General features: G+C 33.8%; 1 protein-coding gene across 2 annotated transcripts in view; it reads left to right on the plus strand.

Moving 5' to 3' along the window:
• LOC106105524 overlaps positions 1-22217 on the plus strand; it is a 40268-nt gene that overhangs the window by 1037 nt on the left and 17014 nt on the right. The window contains exons 1-2 of one of the 2 annotated variants that reach the window (XM_013285891.1): positions 59-77; positions 207-670. In XM_013285891.1, the coding sequence (XP_013141345.1) occupies positions 223-670 (448 nt within the window). In that variant the 5' untranslated portion in view covers positions 59-77; positions 207-222. Of the gene's footprint in view, positions 1-58; positions 78-206; positions 671-22217 lie in introns of those variants that run through there. The other variant, XM_013285890.1, reaches the window with a different exon arrangement.

Here is a 22217-nt window from a genome sequence, read left to right on the forward strand (position 1 = left end):
CGCCTCGATTGCGCAGTCAAGAATTTGGTTCCGTGCGTGCGGACGTATTTTGCCAATCGTCCGTAGCGTCGCGTTTTGTACGTCTTGTTTACTCTTATTAGATTAACTTAAAAGTAATTAAGTGTGTGATGGACCTTTAAGTAACTACGGTGTTAAGTTAATCGCGCTTGTTAAGTTAATACAAATAAAATTCTGATTTCTGCTAGGCGAAGAGCGTCGCGGATGCGATCGAGAAGTGCGTTCGCCCTGTGTTCGGCTGTGCAGTTGGACTCCGTTTCGAAGATGTCTACGTTGAGTGTACGTGCCCCCGGCATCCAGGCCACCAGCATGCTGGACACGAGGTCCCTGAGAGTGCGCGGCGTCACTAACATTGACACCGTGCGGAGAAACTTATTCGGATGCACCGATAGAGAAGAGAATAGAAGATTTGTTGAACGTGAGTTGGCACGGCAGCTGGAATTAGACAGTCAAAGATGGGGCTTCGATTTCGCAAATGAGAAACCTTTACCGGGGCCGCAAAGATTCGCATGGCAACTGGTCCCTATATCGAGTATACCAGTGGCACTTAGAAGAGCACCGATCACGGTCGTCGCTCCCAAGCCAAGTACACCCTCACAGGAGACTCAAGTGGCGAGCCCAGAGAACACGAAAACACAAAAAAGGATAACAGGTCAGTGGTCAACATTAAAATTCATACATGTTTTTATTCACTTCATAGCTATAACATAACAACACAAGCGTAATTACAAAAATAAACATTCCGTGAAACGTCACGTTATTTCTATCTCGCTCTGAGGTTGACTAATTGACATTTTTGATTTATCCTTTTATGCCAAAGGAAACAATACTAGTCTTTATGCTCTCGGTTCGAAGCAAGAGAATTGCTTGCGAAATTATTAGAGTTAGTGCAATAGCACGTGGTAACAGAATGGAACAAACTCAAGGTCATTTCGCGTTGCGTTCGACGCCACTTTTATCGGACAATGCAATTGTTTTGTTGATTCTACTAATGCAAACAGACTTGTAATTTATATTTTTACATATTGAACAACCAACTGTACCGAAAAATAAATCAAGATGGCGTGGCGGCATAATTTAAAATTATTTAATAAAAATTATTGAATACATATTTCACTTTGATTAAAGTAGAAAGTTTTAATTTATTACATTAGATTGGTAGAAAACTAGCTCGTTACTTATCCATTTATTTTGCATTATATCTGCTATACCGCTAATGACTAGCAAACTAATATTGTTTTTTTTTGTTAATTACTATACAAAATCAAATCAATTTGTAGGGATATTTTTGTTTTATAATCTTTTGTGTAACAACCCTTTTAAAACGTAATGCTGTCAAATTACGCGGCCGGCCTGCGAAATTTTTTGTCCATTTTGGGTGTTAATTCATAAAGGATCGAAGTAGGAAGTCCTTATTACAACATTATAATTAAAAATTAAATCTTAATCCTTTCTTAGTTGGTTTTTAATTTGACATCCGGTAATGGCTTGTTTTACTTATAAAAAAAAGTTGTACTACTCATTAAGTTATTTAGCGAATTTGATCAGTAAAGGGTTAAGATGCTGGGTGTCGGATTTTAACGGTATTGGATTTTGTTCCCGTTTTTTTTTTAAGTTGAAGTGTGTTCACCATTAAGTTATTATTAGCAATTTATTATAGTGTTTACTATGTCCTCGTTAGTTTGATTCGCGTGGTCCCACACATGTGCGGACTAAAATAGGCCAAGTGTGGGAGCGAAGTAATGTTATAAACAAACGGATATGTAGGTCACAGTATCACTTGTACATACAAAATACTGGCATAACAAATATTTTGATGAATTCAAATCTTGCTAATATTATAAATGCGAAAGTAGATGGATGTTTGTTAGAGTGTGTAGCCTAAACGGCTGAACGGATCTCTATCAAATTTTGTATATAGGTGTAAAGTATAGTCTGGAAGAACACAAACCCTACTTACGTTTGTTTTTTTTTATTCCGCGCTAACGAAGTCGCGGGCAAAAGCTAGTAGTCTTAGCTAGCTAGTCTTTCTATACCTAAACAAATTTTAATAATTATAGACCCTTCTGACGCAGAAAATTGTACTTTATAGTTATTTACTTAGGGACTACATAATACATTTTTTTTGCCTTAAAAACTAGACAAATATCTAAATTGTTAATTTTATTCAAGTATAGAAGAATATAGTTTTATATAATCGATTGTGCAATTTAAATCTAATTGCCAATGTTGCCGGTCTTATTTGTTACGCTCTGAATGGTCTATACGTTGCATAAGACTATCATATTAATGCCGTGTACAGATAGATAGAAATACTGCAGAGATAGGTATAGTTTTATTCTAAAATATAACTTTTACCTGTTAATGTAGAAGCATAAATTCCTATATTATATACAACTAGCTCGCGATTTCGTCTGCCTGGAATTAAAAAAAATATAAAAACCTAGCCTATGTTACTCACAAATAAATGACCTTTCTAATGGTGAAAGAATTTTTGAAATTGGTCCAGTAGTTCATACTTGAATCGAATACATACAAAAGTCCAAATACAAGTCTTTCCTCTTTATAATATTAGTACCTACAGATAAATATGTAGTCAATACTTTTTACGAAGAAAATATACTCTAATTAAATTCAGACAAACGCTATAGTCTTTTCTTTAATGTATCTTGTTTTCGACGACCTTTGCGTTTTCTGGAATCTTAGATCTACGCAACCATTGAGCTGTGTTTTAGAGTATACACACTTCAATTGATGTTTCCTAGACTCAACGTACGTTGCGTAGTAAATATCTCACGTCCTTGTCGCACCCACGCGCGGTACATTACTCGTCTCAATTTGGCGCCATTTTGCAAAATGGCGACCTCATTTTTATCTTAATTGCGGCAAATCATAAAGACAATTAGCTGAATAGACGACATAATTTTAAATTTCGTTGTCGCTTAACCGTGAAATAGAGCGTTTTCGGCAGATGTGTGTGTTTTACTATGAATTTCTAAGAGCACTCTAATCGTACTTTGGGGTCACAGTTTCATTGTTTGGAACTGACCAGCCGTAGAAACTATGTAGGGGGTCTAAGAAATCGTGTCGCCCAATTTCTTACGTCCCTTTGCTTGTTACGGAACATAATTATACCTTTTACGGGTTCGTCGAACTTTACGATTTGATTTGCGTATGGGAATGTGAGTGGACATCCGCGGGGTTTCTAATATTTTATTTGTACAATTGTTGCATTTGAAATTTTGTCCACCAATTTTGTTATGATCAGATTACAATTTGATAATCCTGTTGACCGTTATTTTAACAACGTTAAAAGTACTACAAAATGTTTCACTATTCCACACGCTTAAAAAAATCTAGTGCGTGTATCCGAACGCGAAATTATTAATTGTTGTATCCGAACAGAAGTGCATGCGTCCCTAATAAATCCGCATTGTGATTCGTAATGCGCGGGCGCAGCAGTGGCTCGTGCCCTTTGTTGGCACCCTCGCATGACACCAACGGTCATATCGATTTTTTAACTGTCATTTCTCCCTCTATCTTTTTTTCCGCCATTGAAATGCAAAGATCACTGTAGCAGAACAATATTGTTCTAAAAGCAATAAATTAAACCTTTATATGGCAATAAAAATATAGGTAATAAAAGAATATAACATTTTTTTTTATAAATTTCTAGTATGTAAATGTTAGCATTGTAGTAAATTCTATACTATCATGAAAATAACAGTAGTATCCACTTTCTCTAGAGTATACTTTAGTACAAAATTATTGGGACAAACGAAATTTGGAGTAAAAATTGGAATATGCGGGTGATAAATACGCTGTCAACGCACGTGTTGTGAATTTTCAAATTTGGAGAGACCGGGGGCCGGTAACGGTCTCCCCTGCATCTGCTGCCCCGCGCTCCGCTCTACAATATTTATAGCTTACCCTACGTTCGTTACCGTGTTGCATTTGCGAGGGATGGTATTGCTACGGTATTATTATTATCAAATTCTAATCTATTATTTATTTGTAACTGCTCTGCTGGATAGCTTGGAAAATACATCAAAATATTTTTTTTCTAGATTTTCTGGTATATCTATAAATAATTCCTTCGTAGAATTAAGTTGTTTATTTGGTTTGTAAAAAGATAAGTGTGCAGTGTGTGTTTAAGTATTTTTTTGACCATACGACGTAGCCAATTCAAAAATATTAAAGAAATTGAGCACACCAGTTAATTTGCAAGTCCGTGTATGTCAAATCTACCTAAAGATTACATCTGGGTCACAGAGTAGTGACACATAAAGTAAATGGGCACAAATTACACGTTGTCCTGCTTCGAGCCTTCCAACACTTGTTAATTGCGGAGTACACTTGCACTTGTTTTGCAATCGGTGACCACCGGTACGGGACTAATGCGTCAAAGTACGTTACAATTCTCACGGAAACCGCCCGCGCTCACGTGTGAATCAACCCTAAGGAAGCGAGTAATGTAAGATATGGTTCAATGCGCCCAACGGCTGCGAACGTTCGCGGATAAAAAGTATGGTTTCACAAGCTTTTCTATACCATTGCTACGAATGACCAGCTTCACCTTCGGTTCCGAGTAAAGCAGTGCACGTCAGCCGCATTTCAACACTTCCTCATACCTATTTGGAGATAATTGCATCCATACAGATTAAGTTGTCAATATTTAACAAACGTATTCTGTGACGATGTTATAACGTAGAAGCTTTTCTAGAACATTCAAATAATAGAGTAAAGTTTTTCAAACAAAAATTGCAATCTTACTGATATTTTAAATGCTGAAGTTTGATGGATATATGGATGGATGTTTGTTAGTTTGTAGCTTAAACGCCTGAAGTTTGGCATAGACATATAGGATAGTCTGGAAGAACACGTAGACTATCATTTTATCTTTAACCCCATTAAGGTCCTTTGTTTTTACATTTTTCCTCCCCTCGTAAGTGCGTAGTTTTTTCCTCGAAATTGCATTTATTCAACTGATAAATCAAGTTCTGTCACGGGCGAAGGATCTCGAAGGTCTATGGGAAAGCCGGGAGACGTAAAGCGTAAAATCTCGAATTCCATTCCCCCTTAAGTTCGAGCGAAAGTGGAATTTTCGACTTTTGCTTTCAATATGGAATCTATGACGATATTGCAAATATAAATACAGCAGTATACAAGAATAATGGATAGAAAAATGTCGGAAAACCTTTATTTTTGTATCACCGTTTTTTTAAAGTATGTATCATCATCATGATCGGCCTTTGCCCACTGCTAGGCATAGGCCTTCCCCAATGCCTTCCACAGAATGCGGTCCTCCGCCTTCCGCATCCAACGACTACCCACCGTGCGCACTAAGTAAAAAAAAAAGTAAAGTAAAGTATGTATGGTTGCGTGTAAATAATAAACATGGTAACAGTAGTTAATAACAATTATATTAAATAACGTTTTGTCAATCTATAATTTACCAGTAACAAGCACAGGCGCCCCAACCTAAATAATTGATATCAATACCTCCCTTGTTAATAGCTTTCCCATGGCTACGAGATAAACACGTGAGACCCGATACAGGATCACTTAGTTACATTTAAACAATGATCCTTTTATTACATAATTGCCCTTCGACTGGTCAACCGTTAAATTACCTCGTTATCTATACACGTAAATGTTAGTTCTATTTTCTCCTTAATTTAGATGTATTAAACAAACAAACCTATCTATCATACTAATATAAATGCGAAAGTTTAGATGGATGGATGTTTGTTAGAGTATGTAGCCTAAACGGATGAACGTATTTCGATGAAATTTGGTATAGATGTAGAGGATAGTCTAGAAGAACACATATGCTACTCACTTTTGTTTTTATTAATTCCACGCGGACGGTGTCACGAGCGAAAGCTAGTACTAATATAAAGAGAAATATTTGTATTTTTGTATGTATTGGAATAACTCAAAAACTACTGGATCGATTTGAAAAATTATTTCACTATTAAAAAGCTACGTTATCAATGAGTAACATAGGCTACTTTTTTATTATTTTTAATTTCATTTAGACGAAGTCGCGAGCAACAGCTAGTAATCACTGTAGAAAGCAGATACCAATATCTCGCGCGTCTCGATTTCTCTTTCAGATTATAAACATAATTCGAATGTAAATCGTTTTTTTAATGCATATCATACGCAATTCATTACCAACTTTATATCACAGCAATAAATTACATAATCAAACGATATAAATACAGTTTCCTTGAACAGTAGCCGTTCAGGATTATCTCAATTGCACCCATCGACCGGTAACTACAGCCGATCACATTGACAGATGCAGTCTATATAATTGCCTACGCATCTGTTTATGAATATGAGACCAATATCCCAATTAGGGTTGTACCAAACTTATCGATACTGACACTTATCGATTTTATTTTTATCGATAGCCGAATAAATAACTAACCTTTGTAATACTCTTCGAAAGTTGTTAATAAGTAAACGTTTGATAACAGTTGCAAGCTATAGTTTTATAGCCGTATTTTTATCGATAACAAAGCTACGCACAAATAAACTCCCCCAAGCATACCTCAGTTTAAACAATGCGAGGGGAGTTTTTTTTTTCTAGAATCGCATATATTTGCACCGGATCAATAAATAATCACCGGTGTTTGAACCTCGTGTGAATATGACCTATGCTCCTGCCGAGGATAATTAATTAGTACAGTCACGTACACTTGTGCAGGATAATACGAAGTACAGACGAGTGCAAAAAATGTTAGCGAAATACTTGTGTTAAAGATTGTACTTTGAATCAATCAATATGATTAACGGTTATTCTCTGTTTTTTTAATATTTTTTTACTAAGATCAAATTGACATCTTGAATATTTAGAGCGGGCGCACATTTTGACCAAACTATCGAATAACTATTGTACGATTGTCATCTATCGATTATTTCGCAGCAATTCAAATGTTTAGATGCACAACTAACCCCATATAAGCTCAGGAATCAAAGCGCGACTATACAGTCGTGCGATAGTTTAGTCAAAGTTGTGTACGTGTTTTAAGCGTCATTTTTTTACCACATTTGATCCTTATTCTATATCAAAATGTATGGATGAATTAATGATTTCGGATTGTATTACCTGGTAAAACGGAGATATCCGTTGCACCGGGGTGGTCGGTTACCCCTACACTTCAGTGACAAGCTTTAACACAACACCATTCCGACATCAATCATATTTCATTATGTTCAATTTAAACTCGGTAGCGTTATTGTTTTAATGCAACGCGTCAATTTCAATCAAGCAAAATGTCGGATTTTTTTTTCGTTCCGACAATCGGACAAAGAGGGCAAAGCCATTCTGTCAAAATATACTTTGCCAGTGTATAATAAATCAATGGATATGTAATTTAAGAACTGCTAGAAACATTTATTGACAGCTTTTAACACCTTAAGAGCGTGTGCACACATGAATCTAAACTATCGCACAACTATTTAGTCTTGCTTTGATTTCTATAAGCTTATATGGAGGTTTCCACACTACTCGACTTAGTTGTGCAACTAAACAGTTAAATTGGCTGCGAAACAATCGACAATCGCACAACTATTGTGCGATAGTTTAGTCAAAGGTGTGCGCCCGCTTAATGACGTTACTTTTACGTATTTCAGTTAACTATAAAAGCGATGTTTTCTATACCAAAAATATTTTTAGAATAATCCTAAGGTTAGCAACCTTAGTTATAAAAAATGTGGTAAAAGTTTGAAACAAAAATATGACAAGCCGAATTGTTTCCTCGTAGTCTTAAATTGTGCAAACCGTAATGTTCCGCATACTGCACAAGATAAGCAGCTGTGGTACTTTACTTTGTAAATAACGGTCTCGATTGTTATGTTTTAAAAGCAGAAAAAAACAGCCAGCGTCTTGTTTTACTGCAAAAGTCCAAACTGAATTAAAAAGATAACCTATGAAGTAATCTATTTTATATAAGAAATCAACGGATACAGACAGACTATTAAATAAACAACACAGAAAAAGTCTTACGCAGTACGGAAGTGGCAGTCGTGGGAACCCACACCCTGTGATGTCACAAGGACTGCTCAACAACCCTTGAGGGTCATAACATACACTTCATTTCAAATTACTTAAGTACAATACTCAAGTACGTATAAAATTTTAATTCTACATCATAATATTCTCAAGTTTGTTGAGTATGTAAATTTAAAGTAAAGTTTTATTACTGGACTAGCTTTCGCCCGCGACTCCGTTCGCGTGTAATTAAAAAAAATGAAAGTGAGTAGCCTATGTGTCCTTCCAGACTATCCTCTACATCTATACCAAATTTCATCGAAATCCGTTCAGCCGTTTAAGCTACAAAGTCTTACAAACATCCATCTATCCATCCATCCATCTATCCATCTAAACTTTCCCATTTATAATATTAGTATGATTAGTATGAAGTATGATTAGTATGAAGTATGATTAGTATGATTACATAAAAACTTCTCTTTAACCTGTAATATGACAATAAAAAGTTGAAATAAACGTAATTAATTTTCTACCACCATACTATAAATAATTTGCGATAAAAATTCGTACAACTCTATTTATTATGCATTTAGGTTTCAATGATAGTGAGGGTGATTGAACGAATTTAACATGTTTCGTAACAATATCTAACTTGTACCATTAACGCATATAATAGGTTAAAAAGAGACAAATTTATTACTACTTAAACTTATAGAGATTTTCATCTGCTTAAGTAATATATACTTTAAACTTTACTCTCTTGAAGGCATTGTCTAAGTCATTATTCATTCGAAGACGCTCACAATGATTGCTAAGTAAATAACTTCAACCCTTTGCTGCCGTATGTAAACTTAGACCAAAACAAATGAACAAATAACTCAATATCTCAAATGTTAACAGTAGAAAGTAAATCAAATACATTCACACACTTTCTATTTTAACATAGTTTTTTAACTTATATCGTAGTAAATGATGCTATAAGATCTTGTGCAATTAACACTTTCCGGTACCAATTAAGTAAATATAAACTCGGACGACCAGATGGTCGTTTACAATCCCATAAAAGATACGAAATAAGGAAAACTTACAAATAATTCGGAGGGATGAAGCTATCCCATAATTATGTAAATGCTGTCTATTACTTTTTGGAAAGGCGTGAACATGCGTGATGAATTACAAGCCCTTACAGCGTCCGTATTTAAAAATCAACATTATTTGAAATGAAATATACTATTGAAGTAACAATCGCCACTCGAGACGTGGTTGGATTAGGCGTTTCGTTACATTGTTGCATTTTAACGCTTTTCAATTGTTATACAATAAATTATGTCATTTACATTCCAATGTTGACAGAAAAACGCATTCGTAAAGGGTCAATGAGACCCGTTTTTACTTCGCATTGGTCGACATTTTTTTAAACATAATATAGATGGTTCCTACGTACACTATCGTAAGTAGTAATTTAAAGATTGACAGTTTGTATTTTTTTTTTAATTAATATCAGGAATTACTTTATTCTGTACAAAAGTAACAATAGTTTTGACACACAACAGTTTACGTAGGAGTCATCGATCTTCCGTGGTTTAATTCTTAACAAATCCTTACAAAAACACTAAGCCTAATACACTCAAAGGCCAGTTTACTTGTCAAGCTGCTAACTTATATAATTTATAGTTAAACAAGTAAACAAGCACTCAAGAGAGACGAGTTTCAAAATGTTTGTCGTTTACTGTTTGTACTGCGCTGTACGTGATCCCTCCAATACTCGTACCTGCGTAGGACGACGAAAAATGTCTTTTAAGAGGTTTTAAGTATTTACAACACCTTTCACCTTAGCGGAATTACCAAACACGGCAAATACCATTTTAAAATTATGATTGCTTTTATATTTAACGTGTTGAACACCTTTCATTATTTTTTTTTATTACGTTAGAAATCATTTCCAGTTTTCTTAAAACTCGAATATCTAAATTCAATTTAAATATAGAAAATACTTTTGTTATTACAAACGGCAAACACGTGTGAAAGACTCCATAGGGTTAATCTGTCCAGTCTATCCACTGTCTCTATTCTTTGCGACAATTCATCTGTCACAAATGTCATCTGAGATGTCCATCTTGAAAACGACCCCGATTTGACGGATCGCGTTTGATGAATAGATATTTATGTTAATACCAAATTGAAATGTTAATTTTTCTTAATAATTGAGTCGAGTAACTGAATAAATAGTTGCGATGGTCATTTACAGTTTCACACGTTTTATTTGTATTTGTACGTATTGTTTATTCAATCTGGTTTATTGTTATTGTTGAATATGACAATCTAATTACGAAAAAGTACAAAAAAATTAATAAAATTTTAATCAATCAAACAGTATGAGGGTGTAAACAATTTTGTTGCTATGTAATATTTCATTTAATAGTATTTGTAAAATATTAACAAAAAATAAACACAAAATACTTCGTACCATAATGTACCAAAGGCCGTGCCCCTTTGACCCATGCACTCTGACATTCACATGATTTATTACCATCATCATCTCTGCATTATGCCTTTGAAACAACAAATCCAACCAGACTCGACGTAAACAAATGCATTAGAACGTAATCTAAAAAATAAATCCTGTACAAAACAAACCCTATAATCTATATCTTGTGATGATAAAAATGTTTACAAATGGAATGGAAACAAGATACATTAGATTTGCAAGGAAAAAATCTAATAATAAGTATTTGTATTATAAATGTTTCATTATTATTTTTAACTCAAAAAATACTAAGATTTTTCAATTATTGGCATCATTTCTCTTTGAGGTACAAGTTGAACGAGGACACCATTTATATGGCTTGCATTTCTAGACTCCTCTATAGCAGTCAGCTCGACATTTTTTTATAACCACGGCTAAATTCTTCACTTGAATAAATGTCATGTCTGTTGCTTCCATAATCTATGGTTCTTGAGGCCACAACAATAACAACAGTCCGTTGTTGAGAAGGTAAATTCATATTTCACTGAATTCAAGATGACAATTAAAGATAGAGTTACGATATGAATTTAAAATTAGATCCATAGAAATGTATAATGAAGCTAATTGTGTGTGAACGTACTGTGAAATATGAATATTGATTATGGTAATAAAAGTGATATTTGACGAGGGGTTGTGAACCGATTTTTATTAACATCAACAAGTTCTAAATCCGTCTGTCGGTCTGCATTTTTTTGTTATGTTCATTCTCGCCAAATATCCTCGGCAACAATAAATTGTGTTTTTGTTTTATGACAGAGGAAGTCCAAGATATCTTTGAGTTAACCCCTTAATTTAAAATGATCGTGAGACTTTAAAAAACCAAGAATACACCGACAATAAAATTTCGGTTCGTTTCTCAAGGCGGCAATTATAATTCGCAATCAACGCTTCAGTGCACAATTAGGTTGATACCCGAAAGTTTTTGCACCGTTACTTTAGACTTTATTCATCTAACTGAATCGAAACAATAGAATGAAAAGATTGTCATCCCTTTCACTTTGTTTTAAAAGAGACAAACACATATTTTTTAATTAACCCGGTTTATATTCGGCCAGTACATAGTATCGCATAGGATAGACGGTATGGACTCACTGCCAGTGTTTACATTACGCCAGTTGTATGCCAGCGTTGATTGTGATCTTTACTGGCATAATGCAAACCAAGCATTAATTCTTACACAACACAAACCAATGGTTATTTAAGATTAGATAAAGTCCTCACTATCATTGTGATATTGGTTTAAAAAACCTATGAAGTAATCTTGGTTAGAACTTCTATATACTGTCTTGAAATCATTTTTTTGTGTATTAAGATATAAACGGTTTACTTCGCATTGTAGTATTGCTGTATCTCCAATACTAAACTGAATTACTTTATGAATCATTTTAAATGAGCTCATGCGTGAGTTAACAGGATGCACGCAAGGTTTCACAATTATTACAGAACAGTGACCTATGGACGTCTAAAAAACAACCCTAGAACCAAACCGACGAAAAGTGTAACTGTACTTGTGACTATATTCGTCGGATATCAACTAGTTAAAAAACAAGAGAACTTGAAACTGTATGTCTAACTAGCGAAGCCGTTATCTTGTAGGCCGAGGCCCTAGTAAGGTATGGCCTTCCTTCTAACGGTAAAAAAATTGCCTACTTTTAACCTTATTCGTTGTTTACCTACTTTTTTGCTGACGCAAAATCTGATTAGACAGTTATGACACCCTTAATGACAGCCATTTATCAATAGATAACGCAATAAGTAAACTTATTTTAATCTAATGAAGGGAGTGTCGTAGTCAGTTAAGCTTTTCTGAGCTAAGTCAATGTAGACTTGACTTGCATGTCAATTTGACTTATTAACTTTAAAAATCTATGTGTAAGCCGAATTGTTTGTCAACATTACTTCTTTGTTACTACGTCATCAATTGTTCAATTGTTTATTTACATAGTTAATTAGGAGTGACGATTGTAAAAAAAAAATCGCGCAGTGCGGGTCTCGTCTGACGGCGCCTGCGCATCGGGGTCGTCGAACTGACAAGCTGATGTTATTGAACGTGCCACTACCATAACACGCACTAGGCAAATACAGGGCTACCATTGATACTGGCCTACGACAATTTAAAAAAAACAACTTGTGTCATAATAGCATTTTACTTTAGATGACCAATAGAAGGATTTATAAAGAACAATAAATACTTCTCTGAATCCAATTCTAATGATTTGGCATACATAGGAACATCACACTAATTGAACTATCAAAGTATTAATTACTATCTGTTGCTCTCGACTTCGTCCACATGGAATTAAGAAATACTCGAAAATATAGTCTATGTTAATGATAATGTAGCTTTTTCATGGTGAAAGAATTTGTGAAATCATCCCAGTTGTTCATGAGTTATTTCAATATATACAAAGATACAAAAAATCAAATCGTTTCTCTTATTAATTTTAGTATAGATTGTTTAAACTGCAGGTCTTTTAATGCATTGAAATATTAAATAGCAAAGTTGCATCGAGTTGACAACCCTAGTGTTGCTATGGGATAGCATTTGCATGTACAAAAGCATTTTGTTAACCGATTACGCACACGTGTTCATACACAACAATAATCTTATGCTCTTCTGATAAGGAATAAACACCACAAAGTACATTTTCCTCCTTATATTTTAAAATATACTGCAATATTTTAAAATCATGGTCAACTTATAGCCCTACTTATCGTTATTAAATTATTAAAAAAAAAACTTGATTTACTTTCATTGGTTATAAATCATCGAAACGAAAACCATATTCAAGAAATAAAACACAATCATAGATCTGTTTTTGTTTATTGTTTATGACAACTAGAGATCCTTGATAATATTGTACTGGATATCACAGTGTTTTTAAAAATCTAGTGTGCACGTAGCCTTATTAACGGTATATGACGCCTTTCACAAGTCCCGACACTTGAATAACAACGTATACGTTTTGACAACATACACATCTTGATCCTTTTTGCTTCATTGTCAATGTAAAATTATTTAAAAAGAAAACCAGAGTATTTTTAACATTGTTTAATGTCAATGACTTTAATTTTTTTTTCATCTGATAAAACTTTTAAATTTTTGAAAAAGAGCCAAATAGTTTTGTAGTAATTTGGATAAGATGAATTGGATAATAAATGTATACTTTGTTTTAAATTGTATGTTTTACTGCTGGTTGTTATTGTATTACGTTTTTACATAACAGTAAATGTTAACTTTGTTCAAGTAATTCAGTCAGCTAGATCTTAGACAATGTCAGGTGACTGAACTCTACTTAGTTAAATGTTTATTTTGTATTTTATAATATGAGTTTTAATTTTAATATTTTAATACGTGTATCTTTATTTGGTTGGATCTTTCATACAAAGTTAATACGTAAACAAATAGTTAATTATAGAGGACGTACGAAAGAATTACAAAACCCTTTAAAATATAGTTGTTCTTCATCTTTAATAACTATATTATCTTTTGTGGTTTCTAGGTAAAGATTAAATTAACATATATGTATTACCAGAAATAATTTATACAATAGATATCTCCAGAGAAAGTTTTGAATTAATATCGACTAAACATGTTTTTGATAATTGTAAACCGTACTTTAACATGTCATGAATAATGTTTGTTTTTGTTTGTATGTAAATATTTATGTACTTCCTTCGTCCGCGTCCAGAATCGTACATTAACCGCGCGATGCCAAATTACAATACAGAGTTTACAAACAAATAAAGTTCGTCGCACTCAAACTACGAACGAATGAGAGAGATAGACGCCTACGCTAAACGTTTGGGCAAAGGGGTTATTCAACTTTCGCGGGCTTGTGCACAAAATTGCCGTAATTTTTGATTATTTTTACATTGACAATGGATCTTAGAAATGACGTTCTAAATTTAAATTTAAATCGTTTTTAAATATGGCCAGTTACAACTGTCAACTTTTTATTTTTAATTTGATTAGTTGTAGCAACACGTTTTTAGTTATTTTTAGTTATTGAATTTGAGATTATTATTGTTTTTTTATTACCCGCCATTCTCAATGTTTTTACAATTGCGACAGATTGGTCATTACCATTTGATTTGTAACGTTCAACAATTTTGCAATATGTACACAAGATAATGTGTTTGTTAACTTACGAGTATAACCAATTCAATTATTATTGCGTTTAAATTGATATTACTCACTATTTATATGAAAAATACAATTTTAGTTAAACAATGTTAATTGCCAAAATTTGTAATTATAAAATTGAGTCACGCAATAAAATTTCTAATATACTTACGTCAAGAACGAAACTTGTAACAAGAACGAAAGTCGCCCTAATGATCGCCGAACTTCGAAAGAAGATGGCACTTTAAGAAGAAGAATATACTTACGGATTAATTACATTCTCTTATTTTTATTATAAACACATAATACAAAATTGAATATAGTCTTCTCGTAATATGTCAGTAAGAAGTTGATTTAATTTTATCACGGTCAATAAATATAAAAAAAAATAATGTGCATGATTTAAAACGTCCTGTGACGTCAGGATGATGGATGATGGATGATGTTATGCAAAAAGTCGCCAACCAACTTTATTAAAACATCCTTATGATAGTGAAATTGTTTTATAAATAAAATGAAAGTTTTCTCTACTAGCTTTGTCATTTGGTTTCTATCAATTTAAATGTAATCAGTTTAAGACTTTAATTGTACCATTGAAACATCTATACAGAACATTTTTTATGTAGTGACGGGAAGTTATATTTATATTAAGGTAGTTTATTCTAAGCGGTAAAAATCCGACCTTCACAGATACGCAATTGTAATTAAAGCTTTTTAGGACAGAGAAAGTGCTTCACTCGACTTTCGTAACTGTAAAATGTCTTACGCCGTAACACAAATAACATCATTACCACTAGTTCCCACTGCCGAAAAATCTATACAGAAACAACATCTTCTCATTTATTCTGTTAATAATTATAGCGACGTCAATAATGTTTCGTACAAGTGTATATTACTTGAGAATTATGAGACGATTAATCATACTTTTATTACTAATATTATAAATGCGAAACTTTAGATGAATGGATGTTTGTTAGAGTTTGTAGCCTAAACGGATGAACGGATGAAATTTGCTATAGATGTAGAGAATAGTCTGGAAGAACACATAGGCAATTCACTTTTGTTTTTGTTCGTCCACGCGGACGGAGTCGCGAACGAAAGCTAGTATAAAATAACTATAAACAGTTATTTTCCGTTGCACATTTCCTATCGTTATAACCGTTTGATATTAGACCACTACAGTCCTTACACCGATTATTTTAATAAGCGGTCATTTGGTCCTAGTACAATTATCTCGAATACCCGGAATACCAGTGGAAAATCTAAAAAAGTAATTGACTTGATTGAAGCAAATGATTTTGAATTACGTGTTTTTAGACCTTAGCGTGTGTTAGTTCGTGGGAATTTAAAATTACGATATTTTAGTTGAAATTCGTTTTATTTCGTTATTTTTCTAACTTTACTATAGTATAGACATAAGATTTTTATTTTTTTTATTGTTATTTATGTTATTATAATGTTTTAACGTATCTTTTTTCTTCCAGGTAACAGATTGCTTCATTTAAAATCGTTCATCATTGGTATGTAACTTAGAAAACGTAATTTTCCATTCAAACTTGATCTCGACGTAGCTTGTAAGTTAATTTTATAGCATCACCCGGTTTTCTATTACTTCTAAAACGAGATGCAACGACTTTCAAATGTTTACTAACATCAATGACAATTTTCTTATTTAAAAAACGTCACATTAAATCAATCTATGATTTTAAAGTAATGTTACTAATATTACAAATGCGAAAGTTTAGATGGATGGATTTTTGTTAGAGTTTGCAGCCTAAACCGCTGAACGGATCTCGATGAAATTTGAACACATAGACTACTTACTTTTTTTTGAATCCACAAAAATTAGTACAAAAACAAAAATTAATATTATAATACTGTAGTCCAAACCAAACACTAAAGAAATGTTAGGATAGACTTCGCTTGGTTATAGCTGTTAACAATTCTTATAAGAAAACGTTATATTATGTCTGTTATTTCAATCCGTTAGTTTAGTTAACAACTCCCTTTCCCGCCATTCTAATAGCTCTTAAACGGTCGAGAAGTGCGTTCCGTTTCACGTTTTGTTGGCATTGCATTCGCTTGGTATAGTTCACATTTGTTTATTGTGTTATCGGGCAACGTTTTGTCTAGGCCCTTGTTACTGTTTCATGCGTAATGTGAAATGCCGGCCGTGAGCACTGTTTTGCTTATTGGGTCAAGTGCGGGTCCCACTTAGATAATCCAATGTGCCATATTTTATCGGAAAACGTTTATGAATCGATATCAAATACCATGACCCTAAGTTAGGGGCGACTAGACCAAAGTCAACCACGCTGGCCCACTGTGGATTGTTTGACGTCACACATATCTTTTGAATTTGTTCCCTGATTTGTGCAGGTTCCATCACGATGTATTACCGTAAGAAAGTCCGGTACATTATGTACATACGAAATTCGAAAGACACGTGGATTATAAGTCAAGTGCGCAAACCCCTGGGCCACCGACGCTCTTTATCTATCCTAGAGTATTTTCTAATAATTCTATCCATCTAAACAATCCGTCATCTTATGAAAAAGCATTGAAAAGTCTATGTAATATAATCCAACGTTTTCAAATTAACAAGGCGTTGCGTACATGTACACGCGACCGCAATCTGATTTATATAAAGATCAAATAACATGTGGTACTTACCGCGTAATGCGAAACGGATCCCTGTGCGGTTTTACTGCACATCTCTGATATCAAGACATTTGAGACAATCCTGTTGCCTTCTCATTGGTACACTGAGATTTCCTTGACATGTACAATAATTACGGTTATTCGAATTTGAACATCGTTTATAAGGTGATTTTTGTATATCTTAGATTACAAGCAATTAAAGTAATCTTCGATTCGATTATAAGATCGATCTTTTTCGTTAACATAGAGTAGTATTTATTAAAAATATAAGAGGGTAGCGATCTTAATATTCCATGAACATCTTACTATAACTCCACTGGGACAAAACAATGTACGACCTCACGATAATAAGTTCAAGGGCTATCACATCTCAGTCAATGAGTTACAATTACTAAATGGGACCTTCATAGTTTTTGTGGCCCACTAACCCCCTTTTACAAGATAATTTTTTGTTCTCAAGATTATGCTTAATCTTTATTTGATGACGTTTCCCTCTTAGTTTTGAGCCCCGAGGGTTTTTGACCTATATTTAAATAGCATTATTTGAAAAAAGTAGCCATTAACAGTCGAAAGTGTGATTCTATGAAAACGTCACTTATTCTGAAGATTTCTTTTATTCTATTTAGAGACAATTTTCTATCATGCATAGTATAGATTTAATTTACTTTTAATGACACTTCTAGTTTTAAGAACTGGCTGATATTTATTTTTTTACATGCATACCATAATTCACTCTTAGATCTAGTCCCTATTTACAAAAGCTTTTTTCTTATTAGTCTTTGTTTGATTACATTAAAAAAATGTTTCTAGTGTTGCTATTATACAACAGACAGACAATAGCTTATGTTATCTGTGGTAATAATTCACGTGCGCGGCTTGTATTACGATTAGTATAACCGTTTGAGACTCAAATTATCTCGTACATAATGCCCTCACAATGTTACACTTCTCTGAATACGAACAGACTGGGTGCGTTACAAGGGATACACTTGGCCATTTTCTTAGAATACAATCAGATAGGGTTGGCAATTTTTTTTTCATAAATTCGTTATTGAGAGCTATAAATATGTCCAATATATTTACGAATTTGTGTAAATTTTTTTGACAAAAAGTTATGTTTACTAAAATGGTGACAGCCCTACAGCCTAATAATCCAATGAAGGTTTTAAGTTACCTGTGTAACTGAAAGGAACGATGTTATTATACATCCATCTCTGTCCCTCATTTACTATTCGAGAGAGCTTGTAAACTGATTTCGGAGCGAACGAAAAAAAAATGTTTTGGTTTTTTTCACAACGGGCCATCGACTCCAAAAAAAGCTGGCTTATTGGAGATTTTGTACTACGCCGTAAATAAACTACTACGGGACGCTTGTTTTTTTTTTAAACCGTGAATTCGAATATGTTTAGGCAACGGTCAATAGATTTGGTGCGTGGCGTATGGTACTGCGTTTTATTTTTTTCCTTATCAACGTGAAGTAGGTCATAGCTAATCTTGTGTTTTTTTACGTACGCTGTAGTATTTATATTCGGACAAATACATTTTTATCTACCGCTGTATTCAAAGAGGTTTTTATGTAAACAATGACTTAACATTATTTAACTGTGGATTGTATTTTTAAAGTAGAATAATTGTTACATTTGACAAAACTAGGTCTCTAAACATTATGAAAACTTAAGTTCATAGAGCGTCTTTCGTGTTAAACACTTAGGCGCCTTATTAAAGGTCTAAAGCATAATGTTTTCGTTAATAATTACATTTTAATTGAGCAGAAACTAGCTATCTGAGGGAAGCTGCCTGGCCACTGGATGCAATCTCGGAGATGCACGGTCAGTGACCGTGCGAGCGGGACACAGCTATACGATAGAGCGAAACGCAAAAGATGCGTACGCACCGAAAAGGAATAAAATTATTGTGTGTTATTGTTTGATATATGTGTGCAAGTCGAACTTGTAGGTGTTTGTTATTTACTTTTAATTCGTAGAACGTCTTGAATAATTTCAATAGTCTTTGTAATATACAAAATTAAATGGCTTAATACTCAATTTACTTTGTGTTAATACATCGTGTCAACTGTTATATCCAAGGATTATTGACGAACTTTATTCATGTTCCCAGCGTGCCGACACGTAGCGCTCCGGCCTATGTTTTGAAATAATAAAAAGCCTTTGCCTTCACGCATAATACGACCGTTCTATAAAGGTTACTATAATCAAAGATAAAACGTACTATAACCTTGTAACCAAGCACAGATTAAATAAATTTTAGTATTAAAAAACTATGCTGCAATTTCAGGAAAGAAGCATCGATTTATAGACTTCTAGCTTTTTAAAATCGGTCCAGCTGTTTAGAATACTGGTCATAAACATTGCGTTTTTGTTCTCAGTGGGTCAGAAATTTAAAAAAAAAACAAGTTTCGTTCGCCATCTGTCAATGGTGCATCACTTTTCCCGCCAAACGCATTCCGCGCGCGATTCCCATGCAATAATGGCGAGCGTGTTACTCTCGCTACGATAATTTCTAATGATTATGCATCAACCTTACTGCGCCTGCACACCACGAGCTCACGCAACCGACAATACGCTTTCAACTATTCATATTCAAATCTCCACAATCGCATAAAACGTACTGTTTATTGCTTAAAATACACAAATAGGGACTGCACCCAGTACCCGTCTTTGTGGGTCAAACTGTACCCATTGTTACACTAAGTTGTCCCTTCTCAATGGGAATAGGTTACAGGGGACAAAGGTGGTGACACATCTAAGGATAGAGAATGGTCAACCCTATTCCTCTCTTAGGTTATGTTAATGAGATTTAATTGAGTTTAATAATGGACGGAATGATGGATTCGCAGTGACCCTAAGGTCGCAAGGCGCGATAATTACAATGACTATCGTATTTTTTGCTTCTTAGATATTTGGTCTTTTTTTACTGTTAATTATACGTAATTACTGTCAATTTGTGAAACAGTCTGCTATCGTTGGTACCAAATGAGTACGGTCAACTCAACGCATCTGCAGCTCCTCGAGAGTTGCGAAAGTACACGGTCGTCAATGAACGTCTCGGTGTACCCAAGCCTCATGTATCCCCTTATAAAAAAAGGTGCAAATACACCACAAAATTACATAATTAGAAGACAAAATAGTTTTCTGCTTTCTTATTGTTTTTTTTTAGATCATAAATTTAATCAAATATAAAAAAAATACGTCACCAAAATCAACGTCACACGATGATATCACATAAAAATCGTTTTTATCATAGTTTATTGATAAACCATCACTAAAATCCACAATCTATTGTTTATTTCCGTAGAGATAAAACGTTTCAAGGTATCAAGATATAACAGGAAACTTTTTTTTTATCATAAAACAAATTGTCTTACAAGTAACATATCCTGCGGTAGGTCGGAATATCTGTAAACATAAGCACGTGCGACTAGCGGTAGTGGGTAGCGGCACAACAAAGCATTATACATGAACGCCTGTTCTTCGACAAGTTTTTACACTATTAATAACAAACGTGATGTGAAAAGGAAGTTTATAAACGAGACGAAAGTCAATCGAAATATGGAAGTTTGTTACTGAATTAAAAAAAGAGAATGGTAGGCAAGAAATACTAGTATTTAGGCAGTGGTAACCTACGTTAATCTAATATTATAAATGCGAAAGTTTAGATGGCTGGATGGATATTTGATACAGTTTGTAGCCTAAACGGTTAAACGGATCTGGATGAAATTTGGCATAGATGTAGAGCAGAGTATCAAAGAACACATAGGCTACTTACTTTTGTTTTTTTATTACCACGCGGACAGAGTCGCGGGCGAAAGCTAGTGTTCATCTAAAGTTAATCGAATAAATGTCAAGACAACACTCGGGTCGTTTACCTGTGTGACATTTGAAGCATTTAAATTTTGTAAACACTAAGCTTAGATTATAAATGTATTTAAATATGATTCACTTCTTTATTTTTTGATACGTAGCAATAGCGTATTAAGATTTGCATTGTAATTTTTAACAACTTAATTACACATTACACAAAATTAATTTTAACATTAATTTTGTATACAAAATTGTTAAGAGTTCACTGCACGAGAATTTAACATAGAAATAATTTTATTCGTCTTAGTAGTCATGATAACTTAAATTGAAAGTCCGAGATCAAACTTAATATCATAGATCAAATCTTCGAAGCGTAAGATGGATGATAAAATCAAACGTCAAAGACTAAAAAATAGTCTAGTCAATAAAAAAAGGTATACAGTCGAGGACATTTATTTCCTACCCAATGGATTAAATCACAAACACGCATACGTACTAGCTCTTCTGATTTTTGATTCGATCCCGAGTGGTAACTAAATTTAATTCTCCAACTGTACATTATAATCGCTATGTACCAATACCGAGCATGATCTATTTATGGCAACAAACAAACAACGGATAAGGTACAGATATGGCATGTAGGACAGACATGCCGTCTCTACGCACTTTATCATTTGTAACACACAAATGGCCGCGAACTAGGGTCAAGGAATACGTCTATTGCTTTCAATATTTACTACAAGGCTACGTGCGGTTTACACGTAAACATTGCTGATCTCAACTATAGTAACTACATTGAAATAATACTCAAAGTACACAAGGTTACAGCACATTTATATTCATCTTTTGAAACACATGTTTAAAATCTTACGTAATTATATACAGTGTAGATTTCCATTGTCGAAACATCTATACAACGTTTTTGTACGATTTTCGGCAATGGAAATCTAATAGTCTATATCAGAAAGAAAAAGTCTAATCAAGAAAAATTGAGTCATTAAACGTCTATAAAAACGTTATAAAAAAGAAACATATAAGAGTGTAAATTGTTCGTGAAAG

This window comes from Papilio polytes, unplaced genomic scaffold, assembly GCF_000836215.1.
Source record: "Papilio polytes unplaced genomic scaffold, Ppol_1.0 DF822845.1, whole genome shotgun sequence".
NCBI classification, from domain to species: domain Eukaryota; kingdom Metazoa; phylum Arthropoda; class Insecta; order Lepidoptera; family Papilionidae; genus Papilio; species Papilio polytes.